This window comes from Cherax quadricarinatus, chromosome 4 (genome assembly GCF_038502225.1).
Source record: "Cherax quadricarinatus isolate ZL_2023a chromosome 4, ASM3850222v1, whole genome shotgun sequence".
Classification (NCBI taxonomy): domain Eukaryota; kingdom Metazoa; phylum Arthropoda; class Malacostraca; order Decapoda; family Parastacidae; genus Cherax; species Cherax quadricarinatus.
Genome location: NC_091295.1, coordinates 19,848,834 through 19,868,982, shown reverse-complemented (window position 1 = coordinate 19,868,982; position 20,149 = coordinate 19,848,834). Strand labels below are relative to the sequence as shown.

Below are 20,149 nucleotides of genomic sequence, written 5' to 3'. Positions count from 1 at the left end.
TACGTGTATGTTTGAGGGTCTGAAATGGACTAACCTACTTCACAATATTCCTTATGGGAACAAATTCGGTCAGTACTGGCACCTGAACATACTTCTGGAATGAAAAAATATCGTTAACCGGGGGTCCACTGTACTTATGTGTACCTGTACCTAAGTATGCCTTCACTTAGGGCATCATTTCTTCTAAAAATGCTGTTACATGAGAATGGGAGTGTTTCTCTTTATTTATTCTACTGTATCAACATGGAGACAACTTCTACACAATGTAAAGTGATGAAAACCAGACGCGTTCGTCTGATTTGTTTACAATACATGTGGGCGGGGTAGGGATGGCTTCCCTGGCTGGATTCCATACTTCCCAAACCTGACTTCCTATAAATAAAACTCACCTCTCACCCTATATTAAGACTGCAAATATTTTAAGGTAATTAATGAATGCACTACAGAGGACCCCCGCATACCGTTGGCCTTACATAACGTTAAATCCGCTTACCGATACATTTTATCGCTAAGATTTTGCCTCACATACCGCTAAAAAACCCGCTCAACGCTGTTCGTCCGAGACACGTCTATGTGAGGCCTGAGCCAGCCTCACATGTTCCGCCGGTGGCATTGTTTACAAGCCAGCCTCCGCGGTAACATCCAAGCATACAATCGTAACATTTCTTATTATTACAGTGTTTTTGGTGATTTTATCTGCAAAATAAGTGACCATGGGCCCCAAGAAAGCTTCTCTTGCCAACCCTGTGGTAAAAAGGGTGAGAAATATTATCGAAATACTGTGGTACCATGGTCAACTGCTGCTGCTGCTGCTGTAGCACTGTCAGCTGCTGCTGCTGCTGTAGCACCGTCAGCTGCTGCTGCTGCTGTACCACCGTCAGCTGCTGCTGCTGCTGTACCACCATCAGCTGCTGCTGCTGCTGTACCACCGTCAGCTGCTGCTGCTGCTGTACCACCGTCAGCTGCTGCTGCTGTAGTACCGTCTGCTGCTGCTGTAGCATCGTCTGCTGCTGCTGTAGCATCGTCTGCTGCTGCTGTAGCACTGTCAGCTGCTGCTGCTGCTGCTGCTGCTGCTGCACTGTCAGCTGCTGCTGCTGCTGTAGCACTGTCAGCTGCTGCTGCTGCTGTAGCACCGTCAGTTGCTGCTGCTGCTGTACCACCGTCAGCTGCTGCTGCTGCTGCTGTTGTAGTACCGTCTGCTGCTGCTGTAGCATTGTCTGCTGCTGCTGTAGCACTGTCAGCTGCTGCTGCTGCTGTACCACCGTCAGCTGCTGCTGCTGCTGCTGCTGTAGTACTGTCTGCTGCTGCTGCTGTAGTACCGTCTGCTGCTGCTGTAGCATCGTCTGCTGCTGCTGTAGCACTGTCAGCTGCTGCTGCTGCTGCTGTAGCACTGTCAGCTGCAGCTGCTGCTGCTGTAGCACCGTTGTTGGTGTGGCTTATTGAGAATACCAAGAAACAATTAACCCCAGAGGGTTAGCCACCCAGGATAACCCAAAAAAGTGTGTCATCGAAGACTAACTTATTTCCATTGGGGTCCTTAATCTTGTCTCCCAGGATGCAACCCACACCACTCGACTAACACCCAGGTGAACAGGGAAAAACGCCTGGAACTAGTGCTCATATTGGTGAATTTAAAGCCAGCAAATGTTGGTTTGAGAGATTTAAGAATCGCTGTTGCTGGATCAGTCAGCTGTTGCTGGACCAGTCAGCTGTTGCTGGACCAGTCAGCTGTTGCTGGACCAGTCAGCTGTTGCTGGACCAGTCAGCTGTTGCTGGACCAGTCAGCTGCTGCTGCACCACGGTCAGCTGCTGTTGCACCATCAGCTGTCTCTGAACATGACTCGTCCCGAACCTGTCCCGAACCTGTCCATCCAGCCTGAGCGCCTGCCTTGCCGTCATTGTTTACAAGCCAGGGTGGCCGGTTGCATGCATACATTCGATACATTTTGTATTATTCCATTATTTATAGTGCTTGTAACTGCTAAATAAAAGCTACAGTATAGAGTTTGATACAAAATTACAGATCAGCAATTTTTAAATCTTACTTGTCTTTTAATAACTTCTAATGATTCTTTAGCAATTTGTATTTCTCTTTGTCGATCTTCTTCATTTGTGATACTTTTTGCCGCCTTGAAGCCATCACGAATTCTTCGTAGAGCATACTCTCTGAAAGATCATGGCTTTTATTAATTAAAAGTTTAGAACAGAAATGCAGACAAATACCAGAGCAAGTCATTGTTGTTAAGAGATTTGACAGTTTGAGTTTTACAGATCCTAATACTGGGACTTTTGAGTACAGTGGTACCTCGGGATATGAACTTAATTCATTCCAGAAGGCTGTTCGAGTGCTGATACCAAACGAATTTGTTCCCATAAGGAATAATGTAAATTAGATTAATCCGTTTCAGAACCCCAAAAATACACTTACAAAAGCACTTACATAAATACACTTACATAATTGTTCGAGTTTTGAGCTGTTCATATCCTGAGGTACCACTGTATGTACTATAATCAGCTTGCTAGAACATCAAAGTTTTAACCCCCAAAAAGCCTATTTTTAATGATTATTACACCAAAAAAGTGAAAGCAAAATAGGCACAGAAAGTCTTACTCATTTACTCCATTTAAATTAAGAATGAGTGTAATTCTCACTCTTTGCCCAGCTCTAGTGGGACTGCAAGTGACATTTATTGGATTTAATTAAGAAAACCGTTCACAGTGGATGAATGATTTTTTTTTTTTTCAACAAGTCGGCCGTCTCCCAACGAGGCAGGGTGACCCAAAAAGAAAGAAAATCCCCAAAAAGAAAATACTTTCATCATCGTTCAACACTTTCACCACACTCACACATAATCACTGTTTTTGCAGAGGTGCTCAGAACACAACAGTTTAGAAGCATATATGTATAAAGATACACAACATATCCCTCCAAACTGCTAATATCCCAAAACCCCTCCTTTAGAGTGCAGGCATTGTACTTCCCATTTCCAGGACTCAAGTCCGGCTATATAAAAATAACTGGTTTCCCTGAATCCCTTCACTAAATATTACCCTGCTCACACTCCAACAGATCGTCAAGTCCCAAATACCATTCGTCTCCATTCACTCCAATCGAACACGCTCATGCATGCCTGCTGGAAGTCCAAGCCCCTCGCCCATAAAACCTCCCTTACCCCTTCCTTCCAACCTTTTCAAGGATGACCCCTACCCCGCCTTCCTTCTCCTACAGATTTAAATTCTCTCCATGTCATTCTACTTTGATCCATTCTCTCTAAATGACCAAACCACCTCAACAACCCCTCTTCAGCCCTCTGACTAATACTTTTATTAACTCCACACCTTCTCCTAATTTCTACACTCCGAATTTTCTGCATAATATTTACACCACACATTGCCCTTAGACAGGACATCTCCACTGCCTCCAACCGCCTCCTCGCTACTGCGTTTACAACCCAAGCTTCACACCCATATAAGAGTGTTAGTACTACTATACTTTCATACATTCCCTTCTTTTCCTCCATAGATAACGTTTTTTGACTCCACATATACCTCAATGCACCACCCCCCTTTTTTCCTTCATCAATTCTATGATTAACCTCATCCTTCATAAATCCATCCGCCGACACGTCAACTCCCAAGTATCTGAAAACATTTACTTCTTCCATACTCCTCCCCAATTTGATATCCAATTTTTCTTTATCTACATGAATGAAATATGAAATATGAGGGGCAAAATATTTTAAACAAATAAGTTGTGGGATGCTTTTAACAGCAACACTGACTGGAGTCAGTAAGGCATATCTGACAAGGGGTTAAATAAGAGACATACAGCAAAAGGAAACCTTCATTAGTATGATGTTTTACCTACACAAGGCTTTGTTATGTATGTAAGAGAAACATCAAGGAACTTGCATACCCAACTCCAAGAAGACAGATATGACAAAAGGATGGACAGAATATGGAATGAGTACAGGGCACACAAGTACACTTACAAATCCTTTTATGCACATTGAGTTTTTACACAGGATGAGTCAGACATGTGAAATGTCATAGATTTTTGTGTCTGGTATTATGGCTATGAGTTCTGTTGCAGCTTTCAAGAAAGAGCTTCAGAGAAGGAATGTTATTAGAATTTAGTGTCCTGTACATGCAGTATGCACAGTAGTACAAGTGAATTTTATGTACAGCCTCTCCTCACTTAGCAATGTACAGAGGTACCTTGACTTATGAGTTCCCCAACTTACAAGTTTTCCAAGTTATGAGCCGTTGCTCAGTCGATTTTTTGCTTTGTGTTGTGAGCCAAAACCCGAGTTACGAGTGAGCAGTTATTTTGCCAAAAAACAAATGAAAAAAATATTTACTGAAAATGACATTTGGCAAGAACCCAACCTAAATGGCACAATGAAAGGTGGTTTTGGGACTTGGTAATTATAAAACAATGCTAGTGCAATGTTCTTACTGGAGGTAATCGTGTAATTATCTTTAGTTATTCTACAAAAAAAAAAGTTGCTAAGTTTTGACATTTGCAAAATATCTTGCTCTTTACTCTCAAACAAATCCCAAAATATTTGGAATATTTACATTATTCCACAAGCCAACTGTAGAACAATCATTTTTTTATGATTCCTGTCAATATTATTGCATTTATTTCAATAATAAATGGTGGGCTTCGTGAAATAAGTCAATAACTTACTTCCGAGATATTCACCACGAATGCGGGCCGGCCTCCCGTGATCTAGTGCAGGTATCCACTCAAAAACTCTCATTTTCTCTTACCCAGGACCAAAGAACACGTTATAGGAAGGAGCAGTAATGATTTTATATGCTCAAACTGGTCCTGGACACTCGCCATATTATGGCCTTTATTCATTCATTCTAGAGTATATATGATGTTTCTATGTTACTTTTAGTGTTTATTATATCATATTAGATCAATTCTGATAGATAAATAAGCCGTAGAGTTGATAATAGCATTCTACTGAAGTATTTTCTCCTGCCCATCGAGACTCAGGAATTCCGCCGACGTAAGCAAATGTTTGATCTCCAAGGTAAATACACTTTATAAAACCAGTTTACTTTTTTACATTTTCTTTTATTATGTTTTATGTTTTATTACAATATTTCTTATTTATAAATACATTTTTCTTATATAAAAATCCATAATAAAAAAAAATTGGGGTGGTTTTTTCTGGGGGGGCTGGAATGGATTAATGGCATTTCAATTAATTTCAATGAGGGAAATTTATTTGATATACGAGCAAACTGAGTTACGAGCTCGGTCATGGAACGAATTAAACTCATAAGTCAAGGTACCACTGCACTCATTTTCCGATGACTCAGACTTATGACAGGCTCTCTGACCAGCATCCATTTATTTATTTATTTATTTATTTATTTATTTAATGTCTTTGCAAACAGTACATTGAGATTGTGTATATACAATAGTGGGATGCAATACAAAGAGAGCCTCTATTATGCCTAGGCATTATGGGCCAACTTAACATTATTGGCTTACATTCTACTTAATACTAAGGAGTAGTATTTCATAGTTGCACAGTAGGATATTAACCCTTTGACTGTCGCGGCCGTATATATACGTTTGTGAGGTACCGTGTTTGACGTATATATACTCATAAATTCTAGCGGCTTCAAATCAGGCAGGAGAAAGCTAGTAGGCCCACATGTGAGAGAATGGGTCTGTGTGGTCAGTGTGCACCACATAAAAAAAATCCTGGAGCACGCAGTGCATAATGAGAAAAAAAAAACTCCGACCGTTTTTTTTAATTAAAATGCCGACTTTGTGGTCTATTTTCGTATAGTATTTGTGGTTGTATTCTCGTTTTCATGGTCTCATTTGATAGAATGGAAACTATATTATAGAAATGGAGGTGATTTTGATTAATTTTACTATAAAAAGAACCTGGAAATGGAGCACAAAGTACAGGAAATGTTTGATTTTTGCCGATGTTCAAAAGTAAACAAATGATGTCATTGTCCAATAAATGTCCAAATAGCCATTCTAATACGCAGTCATGAATGGGTTGATGTAATTTTTACAATTATTACAGTATTGCAGTAGTCTGCATAACAGTAAATCTTCTATTTTTTGTTTGAATAAAATTTCAAAATAAAAAGCAAGAGTAATATCACAGGGACCTGGAGACATGACTGATGAACAAAGAAAATCTTATTTTAGAGCCAGGAATGTCTGCATTGTTCATTCTGGACCTTATTTTGAAATTGTCGTATTTTTTAATTTTTGTGAAATTGGCCAAATTGCAAACTTCTGACCATGTTATTGGGTAGTTGAAATCGGTAAATGGGCAGTTTCTTGTGCTCAATCGATAGAAAAAATAGAGTTCTGAAGAAATAGTTATGAGTTTGGTTGACTGGAATAACGGAATTAGCCGAAAATAGGGCTCAAAGTGGGCGAAATTGCCGATTTTTAAATATCGCCGAAGTCGCTAACTTCGCGAGAGCGTAATTCCGTCAGTTTTCCATCAAATTTCGTTTTTTTGGTGTCTTTACAATCGGGAAAAGATTCTCTATCATTTCATAAGAAAAAATAATTTTTTTTTTTTCGAATATTTTGCGACACCAGGAGCAACTTCAGGATTGGGCCCTTCGACAGTCAAAGGGTTAATTATGAATGAATCAAAATTTGTATAATACAAAGATATATTTATATTTTAAAATGCTTTTGTGAAAAACAATGATTCAATTATATTCCTGTCAACAATGGATAAAAGGTTCAATGTGATTGTTTCAGTTATGATGTGGGAGTACAGAGGTGAGTAAATGTGTACTGAGTATTTAGCATTTAGTCTAGGGTGATTAAGTGACTTTTGAGAAGTCTTAAACTGATTTTCAGACAGGGTTACTTTAATATCTTCTGGTAATGAATTCCATATTTTGGGGCCCTTTATGTGCATAGAGTTTTTACACAGTGTGATATGGACACGAGGTATATCAAAAAGAGGTCTGTGTCTTGTGTTGTGGTCATGTGTCCTGTTTAGGTTGGTGAGGAAAAGTTTGAGTGGGGGGGTTTATATTTGCATGTATTGTTCTGTGTATGTAGTAGGCACATGAATAAGTATGGATGTTCTTAATGGTAAGCAGATTCAGACTTTTGAAAATTGGTGGAGTATGCTGGCGGGAATGGGAATTTGTTATCATTCTTACTGCTGCCTTTTGCTGGGTTATTAGGGGTTTTAGGTGATTGGATATTGTTGATCCCCATGCACAAATTCCATATATAAGATAAGGGTATATGAGTGAATGGTACAGTGCCAGGAGAGCTGATTGTGGAACGTAGTACCTTATCTTTGATAGTATGCCTACAGTCTTGGAGATTTTCTTGGTGATTTGTTGTATGTGTGTCCGGAACTTAAGGCTACTGTCAAGGTGGATACCTAGGAATTTTCCCTCTGTGAGTCTTGTGACTGATGATCCATTTAGCGTAATGTTAATTGGATCATTTGCAGCTTTGTTTCCAAACTGAATGAAATAGGTATTATCAGTGTTCAGGGTAAGTTTGTTAGTCATCATCCAGGCAGATATTTTCTGTAATTCAGCATTGACTGTGTTTGCTAGTATGACTGCATTTGGGTGGGAAAATACATATGTAGTGTCATCTGCAAATAATATGGGTTTGAGTAGCTGTGATGCATTCAGTAGATCATTGATGTAGATGAGAAAGAGGAGCGTCCAAGGACGCTTCCTTGTGGGACTCCTACTGTGATTGGTTGGGTGGAGGAGTTTGCATCATTTGCATACACATATTGAGTTCTGTTACTAAGGTATGACTTTAGGTAGTTGAGGGAGTGGCCTCTGATACCATAGTGCATTAATTTGGAGTACAGTAGTTCATGGTCGGCTGTACCTAAAGCTTTACGTAAATCAATGAAAATGCCCAGCGGGACTTCTTTCTTTTCAAGTGAGGTATATATTAGTTCTAGCATGTGTATGATAGCATCATTTGTGCTTTTATTATTCCTGAATCCAAACTGACAAGGGTTTAATATGTTGTGTGAAACGAGGTAGGAATAGATCCGTCTATGAATTAATTTTTCAAAGATTTTAGAGAGCAGTGGTAAGTTAGATATTGGTCTATAGTTATTCAAGTCAGCTTGGTCACCTCCTTTATGGATCAGAGTGACCCTCGCTATTTTGAGGATTGTTGGGAAGGTAGATGATTCAATGGATTTGTTAAAGAGCGTTGCAATAATTGGTGACAATATGAGAATATGAGAAGTTTTTACAAAGTAGAAGTGATGCAAGGAGGGAAGAGTATATGGAGAAAGAGAGACAGGTTAAGAGAGTGGTGAAGCAATGTAAAAAGAGAGCAAATGAGAGAGTGGGTGAGATGTTATCAACAAATTTTGTTGAAAATAAGAAAAAGTTTTGGAGTGAGATTAACAACTTAAGGAAGCCTAGAGAACAAATGAATTTGTCAGTTAAAAATAGGAGACAAGAGTTATTAAATGGAGAGTTAGAGGTAGTGGGAAGATGGAGGGAATATTTTGAGGAATTGTTAAATGTTGATGAAGATAGGGAAGCTGTGATTTCGTGTATAGGGCAAGGAGGAATAACATCTTGTAGGAGTGAGGAAGAGCCAGTTGTGAGTGTGGGGGAAGTTCGTGAGGCAGTACGTAAAATGAAAGGAGGAAAGGCAGCCGGGATTGATGGGATAAAGATAGAAATGTTAAAAGCAGGTGGGGATATAGTTTTGGAGTGGTTGGTGCAATTATTTAATAAATGAATGGAAGAGGGTAAGGTACCTAGGGATTGGCAGAGAGCGTGCAGAGTTCCTTTGTATAAAGGCAAAGGGGACAAAAGAGAGTGCAAAAATTATAGAGGGATAAGTCTGTTGAGTATACCTGGTAAAGTGTATGGTAGAATTATTATTGAAAGAATTAAGAGTAAGACGGAGAATAGGATAGCAGATGAACAAGGAGGCTTTAGGAAAGGTAGGGGGGTGTGTGGACCAGGTGTTTACAGTGAAACATATAAGTGAACAGTATTTAGGTAAGGCTAAAGAGGTCTTTGTGGCATTTATGGATTTGGAAAAGGCATATGACAGGGTGAACAGGGGTGCAATGTGGCAGATGTTGCATGTTGCATGTGTATGGTGAAGGAGATAGGTTACTGAAAGCAGTGAAGAGTTTTTGCGAAGATAGTGAGGCTCAAGTTAGAGTATGTAGGAAAGAGGGAAATTATTTCCCAGTAAAACTAGGCCTTAGACAAGGATGTGTGATGTCACCGTGGTTGTTTAATATATTTATAGATGGGGTTGTAAGAGAAGTAAATGCGAGGGTCTTGGCAAGAGGCGTGGAGTTAAAAGATAAAGAATCACACAAAGTGGGAGTTGTCACAGTTGCTCTTTGCTGATGACACTGTGCTCTTGGGAGATTCTGAAGAGAAGTTGCAGAGATTGGTGGATGAATTTGGTAGGGTGTGCAAAAGAAGAAAATTAAAAGTGAATACAGGAAAGAGTAAGGTTATGAGGATAACAAAAAGATTAGGTGATGAAAGATTGGATATCAGATTGGAGGGAGAGAGTATGGAGGAGGTGAATGTATTCAGATATTTGGGAGTGGAGGTGTCAGCGGATGGGTCTATGAAAGATGAGGTGAATCATAGAATTGATGAGGGGAAAAGGGTGAGTGGTGCACTTAGGAGTCTGTGGAGACAAAGAACTTTGTCCTTGGAGGCAAAGAGAGGAATGTATGAGAGTATAGTTTTACCAACGCTCTTATATGGGTGTGAAGCATGGGCAATGAATGTTGCAGCGAGGAGAAGGCTAGAGGCAGTGGAGATGTCATGTCTGAGGGCAATGTGTGGTGTGAATATAATGCAGAGAATTCGTAGTTTGGAAGTTAGGAGGAGGTGCAGGAATACCAAAACTGTTGTCCAGAGGGCTGAGGAAGGGTTGTTGAGGTGGTTCTGACTTGTAGAGAGAATGGAGCGAAACAGAGTGACTTCAAGAGTGTATCAGTCTGTAGTGGAAGGAAGGCGGAGTAGGGGTCGGCCTAGGAAAGGTTGGAGGGAGGGGGTAAAGGAGGTTTTGTGTGCGAGGGGCTTGGACTTCCAGCAGGCATGCGTGAGCGTGTTTGATAGGAGTGAATGGAGACAAATGGTTTTTAATACTTGATGTGCTGTTGGAGTGTGAGCAAAGTAACATTTATGAAGGGGTTCAGGGAAACCGGCAGGCCGGACTTGAGTCCTGGAGATGTCAAGTACAGTGCCTGCACTCTGAAGGAGGGGTGTTAATGTTGCAGTTTAAAAACTGTAGTGTAAAGCACCCTTCTGGCAAGACAGTGATGGAGTGAATGATGGTGAAGGTTTTTCTTTTTCGGGCCACCCTGCCTTAAGGTGGGAATCGGCCAGTGTGATAATAAAAATAAAAAATAATAAAATTTTAGCTTTTCTTATCCCCTTTTTAACCCTTTGAGGGTCGACAGGCCCTCTCCGAAACTCGTTCTCAGGGTCGGCCAAATTTAAAAAAAAAAAAAATTATTTTCTCTTATGAAAAGATAGAGAATCTTTTCCCGATCATAAAGACACCAAAAGTTTGAAATTTGATAGAAAACTTATGGAATTATGCTCTCGCAAAGTTAGCGGTCTCGGCGATGTTTACGCATCGGCGATTTTGCCCACTTTGAGCCCCATTTTCGGCCAATTTCACTGTACTAGTCGACAAAAAACATGAATATTTCGCTAGAACTCCATTTTGTCTATCGAATGGGTGCAAGAAACCACCCATTTATAAATTCAACTATCCAGTACAGTGGTCAGAATTTAGCAATTTTGCCAATTTCACACAAATTTCAAAAGATGCCAATTTCCGAATAGGGTCCAGAATAAACAAGAAAGACATTCCTGGCACTAAAATGACATTTCCTCTAGTCATTAGTCACGTCTCAAGGGCCCTCTTATATTCTTTTGCTTTCCACTTTGAATTTTTATTCTCACAAAAAATATAAGATTTACTGTTATGCAGACTACTGCATTAGTGTAAAAAATGGTATAAATATTATTGGTGCACTTGTAAAAGAATATTAGACTCACCAGTTGACGTGTATTGCACGCTTGGCACGATTTGTTTACTTTTGAACTTCGGTAAAAATCGAACATTTCTGCTACTTTGAGCTCAATTTCAAGGCACCTTTCATTGTAAAACCAGTCAAAATCATCTCAATTTCTGTAATATGTCTTCCATTCTATAAAATGAGACCAAGAAAACTAGAATACAACAATAAATACCATACAAAAATACACTGCAAAGTCGCTGATTTATTAAAAAAAAATGGTCAAAGTTTTTTTTTTCTCATTATGCACTGTGTGCTGCAGGATTTTTTTTAGACTGTGCACACTGACCACATAGACCCATTCTTTCATATGAAGGCCTACCAGCTTTCTCCCACTAGATTTGAGGCCGCTAGAATTTATGAGTACTAGTACGTCAAAAACCCCTACGCGTAAAACGTACTAGTACGACGAAAACCCTCAAAGGGTTAATGTCCCTCTTAATGTCAATATACTGATTCATAAGGTGACCCTCACCTCTTTTGATACGCCTATAAATTCCTTTCTTATGCCCTAGTAGATATTTGAGCCTATTATTCATCCATTTTGGATCATTTCTATTTGATCTAATTTCTTTATATGGGATTTGGAACCAGGCCCTTGAGCACTTTCTAGGTACATACATGTATATATTATTATGTACAGTGGAACCTTTGTTTTTGTATGCCCTAGTTTGTATGCAAAACTATGGTTATTCTCTATAAAATGTATTTTTTGTTAATAGTTTTGGGTGTCTGGAATGGATTAATTGGATTTACATTATATTTTCATGGGAAATACTGCTTCAGTTTTCATACGATTCAGTTTATCATCAAACTTTTTCGAACGGATTAATCACGAAAACTGAGGTTCCACTGTATCTCATAAGAACATAAGAAAGGAGGATCACTGCAGCAGGCCTGTTGGCCCATACTAGGCAGGTCCTTTACAATCCATCCCACTAACAAAACATTTGCCCAACCCAATTTTCAATGCTACCCAAGAAATAATCTCTGATAACTCTATCCACTCATTTGCAAGTCCCAATCAAATCCAACCCCTCTCACTCATATATTTATCCAACCTAAATTTGAAACTACCCAAAGTCCTAGCCTCAATAACCCAACTAGGCAGACTGTTCCACTCATCAACTACCCTATTTCCAAACCAATACAGTGGACCCCCGGTTAACGAACTTTTTTCATTCCAGTAGTATGTTCAGGTGCCAGTACTGACCGAATTTTTTCCCATAAGGAATATTGTGAAGTAGATTAGTCATTTCAGACCCCCAAACATACATGTACAAACGCACTTACATAAATACACTTACATAATTGGTCGCATTTGGAGGTGTTCGTTAAGCGGGGGTCCACTGTACTTTCCTATGTCCTTTCTAAATCTAAACTTGTCTAATTTAAATCCATTATTGCGGGTTCTCTCTTGGATAGACATCCTCAAGACCTTATTAATATCCCCTTTATTAATACCCAACTTCCACTTATACACTTCGATCATGTCTCCCTTCATTCTTCGTCTAACAAGTGAATGTAATTTAAGACTCTTCAATCTTTCTTCATAGGGAAGATTTCTAATGCTATGTATTAATTTAGTCATTCTACGCTGAATGTTTTCTAACGAATTTATATAAATTCTGTAATATGGAGACCAGAACTGAGCTGCATAATCTAGGTGAGTACATGTTCAAGACTTTAAGGCATTTCCAGTAATTTAAATGTTTTACTGGCTCTATGTGGACCATAACAATCTCTGTATTTGTTCAAGCTCTGATATTTGTCCTGCCTTGACCGGGGCTGTTAACACTGAGCAATATTCCAAATGAGGGAGCACTAGTGATTTGCAAAGTGTCACCAATGGCATTATTTCTCTTATTATGTTCTTTGAAAGAAAGGTCAGCTGACATAATTACAGTGGACCCTCGACTAACGCTATTAATCCGTTCCTGAGAGCTCATCGTTAGTCAGAATAATCGTTAGTCAAGTTAATTTTCCCCATAAGAAATAATGGAAATCAAATTAATCCGTGCAAGACACCCAAAAGTATTGAAAAAAAAAAATTTAACACATGAAATATTAATTTTAATACACACAAACTGAAGAAGACATGTACAGTTACATGACACTTACCTTTATTGAAGATCTGGTGATGATTGATGGGATGGGAAGAGGGGAGTGTGTTGATGGTCTTAGTGTTTAGAAGGGGAATCCCCTTCCATTAGGACTTGAGGTGGCAAGTCCTTTTTCGGGGTTACTTCCCTTCTTCTTTTAATGCCACTAGGACCAGCTTGAGAGTCACTGGACCTCTGTCGCACAACATATTTGCTCATAGAGGCCTGTACCTCCCGTTCCTTTATGACATTCCTAAAGTGTTTCACAACATTGTCAGTGTCACCATTAAACACTTGTTCAGGTTTCAGTCCTTCACTGTCTATGTACTCCTTGAATTCCTGCACATATTTTTCAGCTGCTTTTTGGTCCAAACTGGCAGCCTCACCATGCCTTATCACACTATGTATGCCACTACGATTCTTAAATCTCTCAAACCAACCTTTGCTGGCCTTAAATTCACTCATATCACCACTAGTTGCTGGCATTTTTCTAATTAAATCGTCATGCAACTTCCTAGCCTTTTCACATATGATCGCTTGAGAGATGCTATCTCCTGCTATCTGTTTTTCATTTATCCATACCAATAACAGTCTCTCAACATCTTCTATCACTTGCGATCTCAGTTTCGAAAGCATAGTTGCACCTTTGGCAAGAACAGCTTCCTTGATTGCCGTTTTCTTGGCCACAATAGTAGCGATGGTTGATTGGGGTTTTGTGTACAGCCTGGCCAGCTCGGAGACATGCACTCCACTTTCATACTTAGCAATAATCTCTTTCTTCATATCCATAGTAATTCTCACCCTTTTTGCTGTAGGGTTGGCACTAGAAGCTTTCTTGGGGCCCATGGTGACTTATTTTGCAGGTGCAATCACTGAAAAGGCTGTGATAATATGAAATGTTCCGATTGTATGCTTGGAAGCGACCGCGGTGGCTGGCTGGCTTGTAAACACTGGCCAGAAGTGGACGCGTCTCAGACGGAACGAATAGTGTTGGTCGAGTTTTTTAGCGCTAATCGAGGCAAAATTTTTGCGATAAAATGTATCGCTAGTCAGATTTATCGTTAATCGATGCCATCGCTGGTCGAGGGTCCACTGTATTCCCAAGTCTTTCATGTGTTCCTTTCGTTCTATTTGGTGATCCTCTTGAGTTCTGTATACAGAGTTCCTTTTGAGTTCTTCATTCTTTCCATATCTAAGCAGCTGGAACTAATCACCACTGAACATCATGTTGTTCTTCACTGCCCACTGGAAAACACTACTTGTATCTTCCTGTAATTTTTCAGTGTCTTCTATTGTAGTGACTTTCATGCTTATTTTAGTGTCATCTGCAAGTGATGATACAAAACTGTGATGGGTATTTTTATCTATGTCTGCTATGAGTATAAGAAACAGCAGAGGTGCCAGGACAGTGCCTTGCGGAAGAGAGCTTTTTACCTCGCTGATGCTGGATTTTGCTCTCCTTACTACTACTTCTTGTATTCTGGTTAGGAACCCGAAAATCCATCTGCCTACCTTCCCTGCAATGCCTATGGCCCTCATTTTGTGCGCTATCACTCCATGATCGCATTTGTCAAATGCCTTTGCAAAATCTGTGTGTATCACATCTGTGTTTTGGTCACCTTCCAATGCCTTCATAATTCTGTCATAGTGATTCAGCAGCTGTGACAGGCATGATTGTCCTGCTCTAAAACCATGCTGGCTTGGGTTATGCCAGTTGTGCTGTTCCATGAAATTTGTAATCTGCCATCTCATCACTCTTTGAAAGACTTTTATGATGTGGGAAGTTAGGGCTACTGGTCTGTAATTTTTAGCTAGTGCTCTACTACCTCCCTTATGCAAAGGAGCTATGTCTGCACTCTTTAAGGTCTCCAGTATTTCACCTAGATCTAGGCTCTTTCTCCAAAGAATACGGAGGGCTTGTGCTAGTGATACTTTATAAATAGAGCATTCCATGAATCTGGTCTAGGTGCTGAGTGAGTGAGCACATTATCCATTTCTTTTTCAAAATCTATGGGACTAGTACTAATGTCAGTTAGTTGGTCTGCACAGCCTTCTGCTGGAATGAAAAATGTTTCTGCATTCTCTACCTTACTGTCATTTATTGGGCTGCTGAACAACAACTCATACTGTTCTTTTAGAATTTCACTCATTTCCTGTTCATCGTCAGTATATAAGTCTCCTCTCAATAATGGTTTAATATCCTGTATGGCCTTTTGTTCCCTTTGTACTTCTTCTGTCGGGTATGACAGCCTAAGTTTTTGCTCTAATTCAGTGATCTCTCAGCTAAGACTGTCTTTCCTCCATTGTGACATTTCATGTTTTTAAGCAATTCAGTAACCTGTTTTCTTCTTCTGTACCATCTCATATGCTTTCTTTCTATATCTGATCTGGGTTTCTTCAATGGTGCATGTTTTAATAAGACCTTGTATGCTTCTATATTCAGCTTCTCCAGGCACTGGTGATGATTTAGTGTTCTTATGTCTGATTTCCAGGATATGTCTGATAGTTTTTGGTTCATTTTTCCCAGTCAATTCTATGGTTGTTAAAATTAAACTTACTGAACATCCCTTCTCTTACATTAGTGCTACAGTTCCCTAACCCTGATTTTATACTTATTTGTATTTCTATGATGTTGTGGTCAGAGTATATTATTTTTGTAATTGTTATGTCTCCGATTAGTTCCTCATTGTTTGTGAATATCAAATCCAGTGTATTTTCATTTCTAGTAGGATCAGTTATCTATTGGTTCAATGACTGCTTTTCACAGACTCATTAGTACCCTGGTATGTAGCTGTTGAGCCAGAGTGCTTCCAGTAGATATTTCTGGTATAATGTTAGGTTGAGCCAACTTCCATTTTACATGCAGGACATTAAAATCTCCAAGAAGTATAATACTTGGCATGGGATTTTCTAGCCTAACCAGACTATTTATCTTCCTTAACTAATTTGTGAATTGCTCAACAGTTTCTGCTGATGATTTATATACTAGGATAATTATCAAATTCCTGTTTTCAACTTTAATACCTAGAATTTCTACTGTATCATTCATAGAATTCAGCAATTCTGTGCAACAGAATGTATCTTTCATATATAGTCCTACTCCTCCCTGTGACTTATTAATTCTATCTCATCAATACATGTTATACCTTTCTATCTTTATCCCTCCATCCATAACATTCCTTGTGTGTGTTTCTGTAAATGCTCCAAACATAGCAATTGCTATGTGTCATCTGCAAATAGAACAAGTCTAAGCTGTTGAGATGTATTTGGAAGATCACTGATGCATACAAGGAAAAGCAGAGGGTTGAGTATACTACCTTGGGGCACTCCTATGTCGATAGGTCGTGCTGACAAGATTATGCCTTTGATGGAGATGTATTGGTGTTTGTTGTTAAGGCAAGACTTTATGCAAGTGCATTAACTCTGATACCATAATGTTCAAGTTTAAAATGAAGGATGCTGTGGTCTACTGTATCACATGCTTTCCTAAGGTCTATAGAGGCCTAGTGGACATTCATTTTTCTCAGGCACTGTATAAATGAAATCTAGCACTTTTTATAACTGCATCATCTGTGCCTTATTCTGTCTGAAACCAAACTGGCATGGGGTTGAGTTATGTTGAGTGGCACTAAAAAGAATAATTTCTTAAGGATTAATTTTTCAAAGATTTTGGATAACTATGGCATATTAGATATAGGTCTGTAACTATTTATGTCAGTTAGGTCTCCCCCTTTGTGTATTGGTGTAGCCCTTACTATCTTAAGCATTGTTGGGAATGTGTTGATTTCTGATTTATTGAACAACAGTACACCTACCATCCGACTTACGACCGAGCTTGGTTCCGACCAACCGGTCGTAAGTCAAAATGAACGTAAGTCGAACTTTACTACTGAATATCAACATCACAGTTTTGAAATGACTTTATTTTATTGTTTTATTTTGGTATTCCATTTTTTACATTACTTTTAATGCTGTTAGTACTGTATTTTATACCGTAAGGTTTAGGATAAACACCGTGTACAACACAAACAGTTGTTTATTTCCCAGAAATTTGGCATAAACAACACGGTCGTAAGTCGAGTGGTCATATGTGGAGCAGGTCGTAAGTCGGATGGTAGGTGAATTTCAGTACTGAGTGAAAGCACACGAGCTTCTCTTTTGAACAATAGTTGTAGTACTTGTGTAAGTTTCCCAACTTATTTTTCAGTGAGTTTATCATCAAAGAGACTTCAGTAGGATTAGCTGGAGCCAGAGTTCAGGAAACTTTCAACAAGGTATGGTACTTGGAATTTTGCTAGTAGACAAGAAATCACTTAATGTATTGGGTGTTTCAGTAGGCTGGATATGTTTCACTGTACGTATTTGGTTAGGACATTGACTCTGGTTTTAGTCAATTTCCGAGAACCCAGGATTCGAGTATGCATGTTCCAAATCTTCATATTATATGTACTGCCTATTTCATTTAACCTCCTAGCAAAATACAGCTGTTTAGGCTTACTTATTAGTTTGGTAAGTGCCAAACTAATAAGGAAGTTTCTGGTTTGCTCTTTAGTTATTAAGCCCAATCTGTAATGGTTTTCATAGTTACATTGGAACCTCGGTTGTCGACTGTGTTACTTGTCGAACATATCGGTTTTCAAACGAGGAATTTGAAAAAAAAAAATGTCCTGGTTTTCGTACGTTCTCTTGGTTGTTGACCAATAACATAAATGACTTGGGTCACGTGCTCACAGAATGTGCACTGGACAATGAGTTGACTTGAAATTAAATTTCAAATTTCAAAGTATGCACCAGGGTCCAAGAATTTAAAAAAATATATATTTTTTTTTTCTTATGCAATGGTAGAGAATCTTTTCCTGCAGGTAATAAAACAAAAAGGACGAAATTTGATGGAAAATTGACAAAATTATGCTCTCACGAATTTTGATGTGTCAGCGATATTTACGCATCAGCGATTTTACTGACTTTGACTCCCATTTTAGGCCAATTACATTATTCCAGTCGACCAAATTCTTAGCTATTTCACTAGTATTACTTCTATTCTATTGGCTGAGCACAAGAAATCGCCAAGTCAACTGTTTCAACTACAAAATAGTGATCGGAAATTGGTAATTTGGCCAATTTAACACAAAGTTCAAAATAGTATTCCAATTTTAACCCGTAAACGGTCCAAGCAGATCTACGTTCACATGTGTAGTGCTACGAAAGTAGATCTACGTTTTTTTTACATATTTTCAAATATAACAAAAAAAAAGTAGATCAAAGTTTTTTTACACATTTTCAAATGTAAAAAAACAAAAAGATGATCTACTTTTTTTACATACTTTCAAATGTTGAAAAAATGTATATATACGTTTGGACCGTTTACGGGTTAAAATAGGGTCCAGAATAAACAATGCAGGCATTCCTGGCACTAAACTAACATTTCCTCTGTTCATTAGTTATGTTTTCAGGCTTTACAAATGAATTCCATTTTGATTTTTTATTCACATAATGAATTTCCATTCAAACCAAAAATAGATTTACTGTTATGCAATATTGTAATAACTGTATAAACAATATCACCACATTTGTGAATGTATATTAGACCGACCAGCTGGTGTGTATTAGGCGTGTGAGGTCATTTGTTTACTCTTGAACATAGGCAAAAATTTAATATTTCCACTACTTTGAGCTCAGTTTCAAGCCACTTTCAGTACGAAAAACCAATCAAACTCATCTCTGTTTCTGTAATGTATCTTCCATTCTATCAAAGGAGACCAAGAAATTGCAAACACAACTATAAAAAACACACAAAAAAACACTGTAAAGTTACTGTTTTAACCCTTTAAGAGTCCACAGGCCCTCTCAGAGACTTGTTCTCAGGGTCCCCCAAATTTAAAAAAAAAAAAAAAATTATTTTTTCTTATGAAAAGATAGAGAATCTTTTCCCGATCATAATGACACCAAAAGTATGAAATTTGATTGAAAACTTACTTTGCTCTAGCAAAGTTAGCGGTCTCGACGATGTTTATGCATCGGAGATTTTGCCCACTTTGAGCCCTACTTTTGGCTAATTCCAGTGTACTAGTCGACAAAAATCATACCTATTTAGCTAGAACTCCATTTTTTCTATCGAATGAGTACAAGAAACCACCCATTTACTGATTTCAACTATCCAATACAGTGGTCAGAATTTAGCAATTTTGCCAATTTCACACAAATTTCAAAAGATGTCAATTTCCAAATGGGGTCCAGAATAAACAAGAAAGACATTCCTGGCACTAAAATAACACTTCCTTTGTTCATTAGTCACGTCCCCATGCCCCTCTTACATACTTTTGCTTTCCATTTTGAATTTTTATTCTCACAAAAAATAGAAGATTTACCATTATGCAGACTACTGCATTAGTGTAGAAATGGTATAAATAATATCGGCGAACTTGTGAAAGAATATTAGACTCACCAGCTGACGAGTATTGGACGTTTAGCATGATTTGTTTACTTTTGAACTTTGGTAAAAACTGAACATTTCTGCTACTTTGAGCTCAATTTCAAGGTACTTTTCATTGTAAAACCAGTCAAAATCATCTTAATTTCTGTAATATGTCTCCCATTCTATCAAATGAGACCAGGAAAACTAAAATACAACAATAAATACCATACGAAAATACAGTGCAAAGTCACTGTTTTAATCCACAAACACGGTCAAAGTTTTTTTTTTCTCATTACACACTGTGTGCTACAGGATTTTTTTTATACCACACACACTGACCACACAGACCCATTCTTTCATATGTAGGCCTACCAGCTTTCTCTCGCTAGATTTGAAGGCGCTAAAATTTATGAGTACTAGTACGTCAAGGACCCTGGCATGTAAGCCGTACTAGTACAGCCGAAACCCTGAAAGGGTTAATTGAAAATTACAGTCTCAGTCACCTAGTAATACGTCAGTTGCCTGACATATTACTAGGTGAC

The 20,149-nt window shown here is 38.6% G+C and overlaps 1 protein-coding gene across 3 annotated transcripts in view; it reads right to left on the bottom strand.

Annotated features, from left to right (window-relative positions):
* The window catches only part of bcn92 (LYR motif-containing protein bcn92), a 165,966-nt gene that overhangs the window by 130,235 nt on the left and 15,582 nt on the right, over positions 1-20,149 (bottom strand). For all 3 annotated transcript variants that reach the window (XM_053770304.2, XM_070095094.1, XM_053770306.2), the window contains exon 2: positions 2,046-2,166. In XM_053770304.2, coding sequence (XP_053626279.1) covers positions 2,046-2,166 — 121 coding nt within the window. The remainder of the gene's footprint in view (positions 1-2,045; positions 2,167-20,149) is intronic.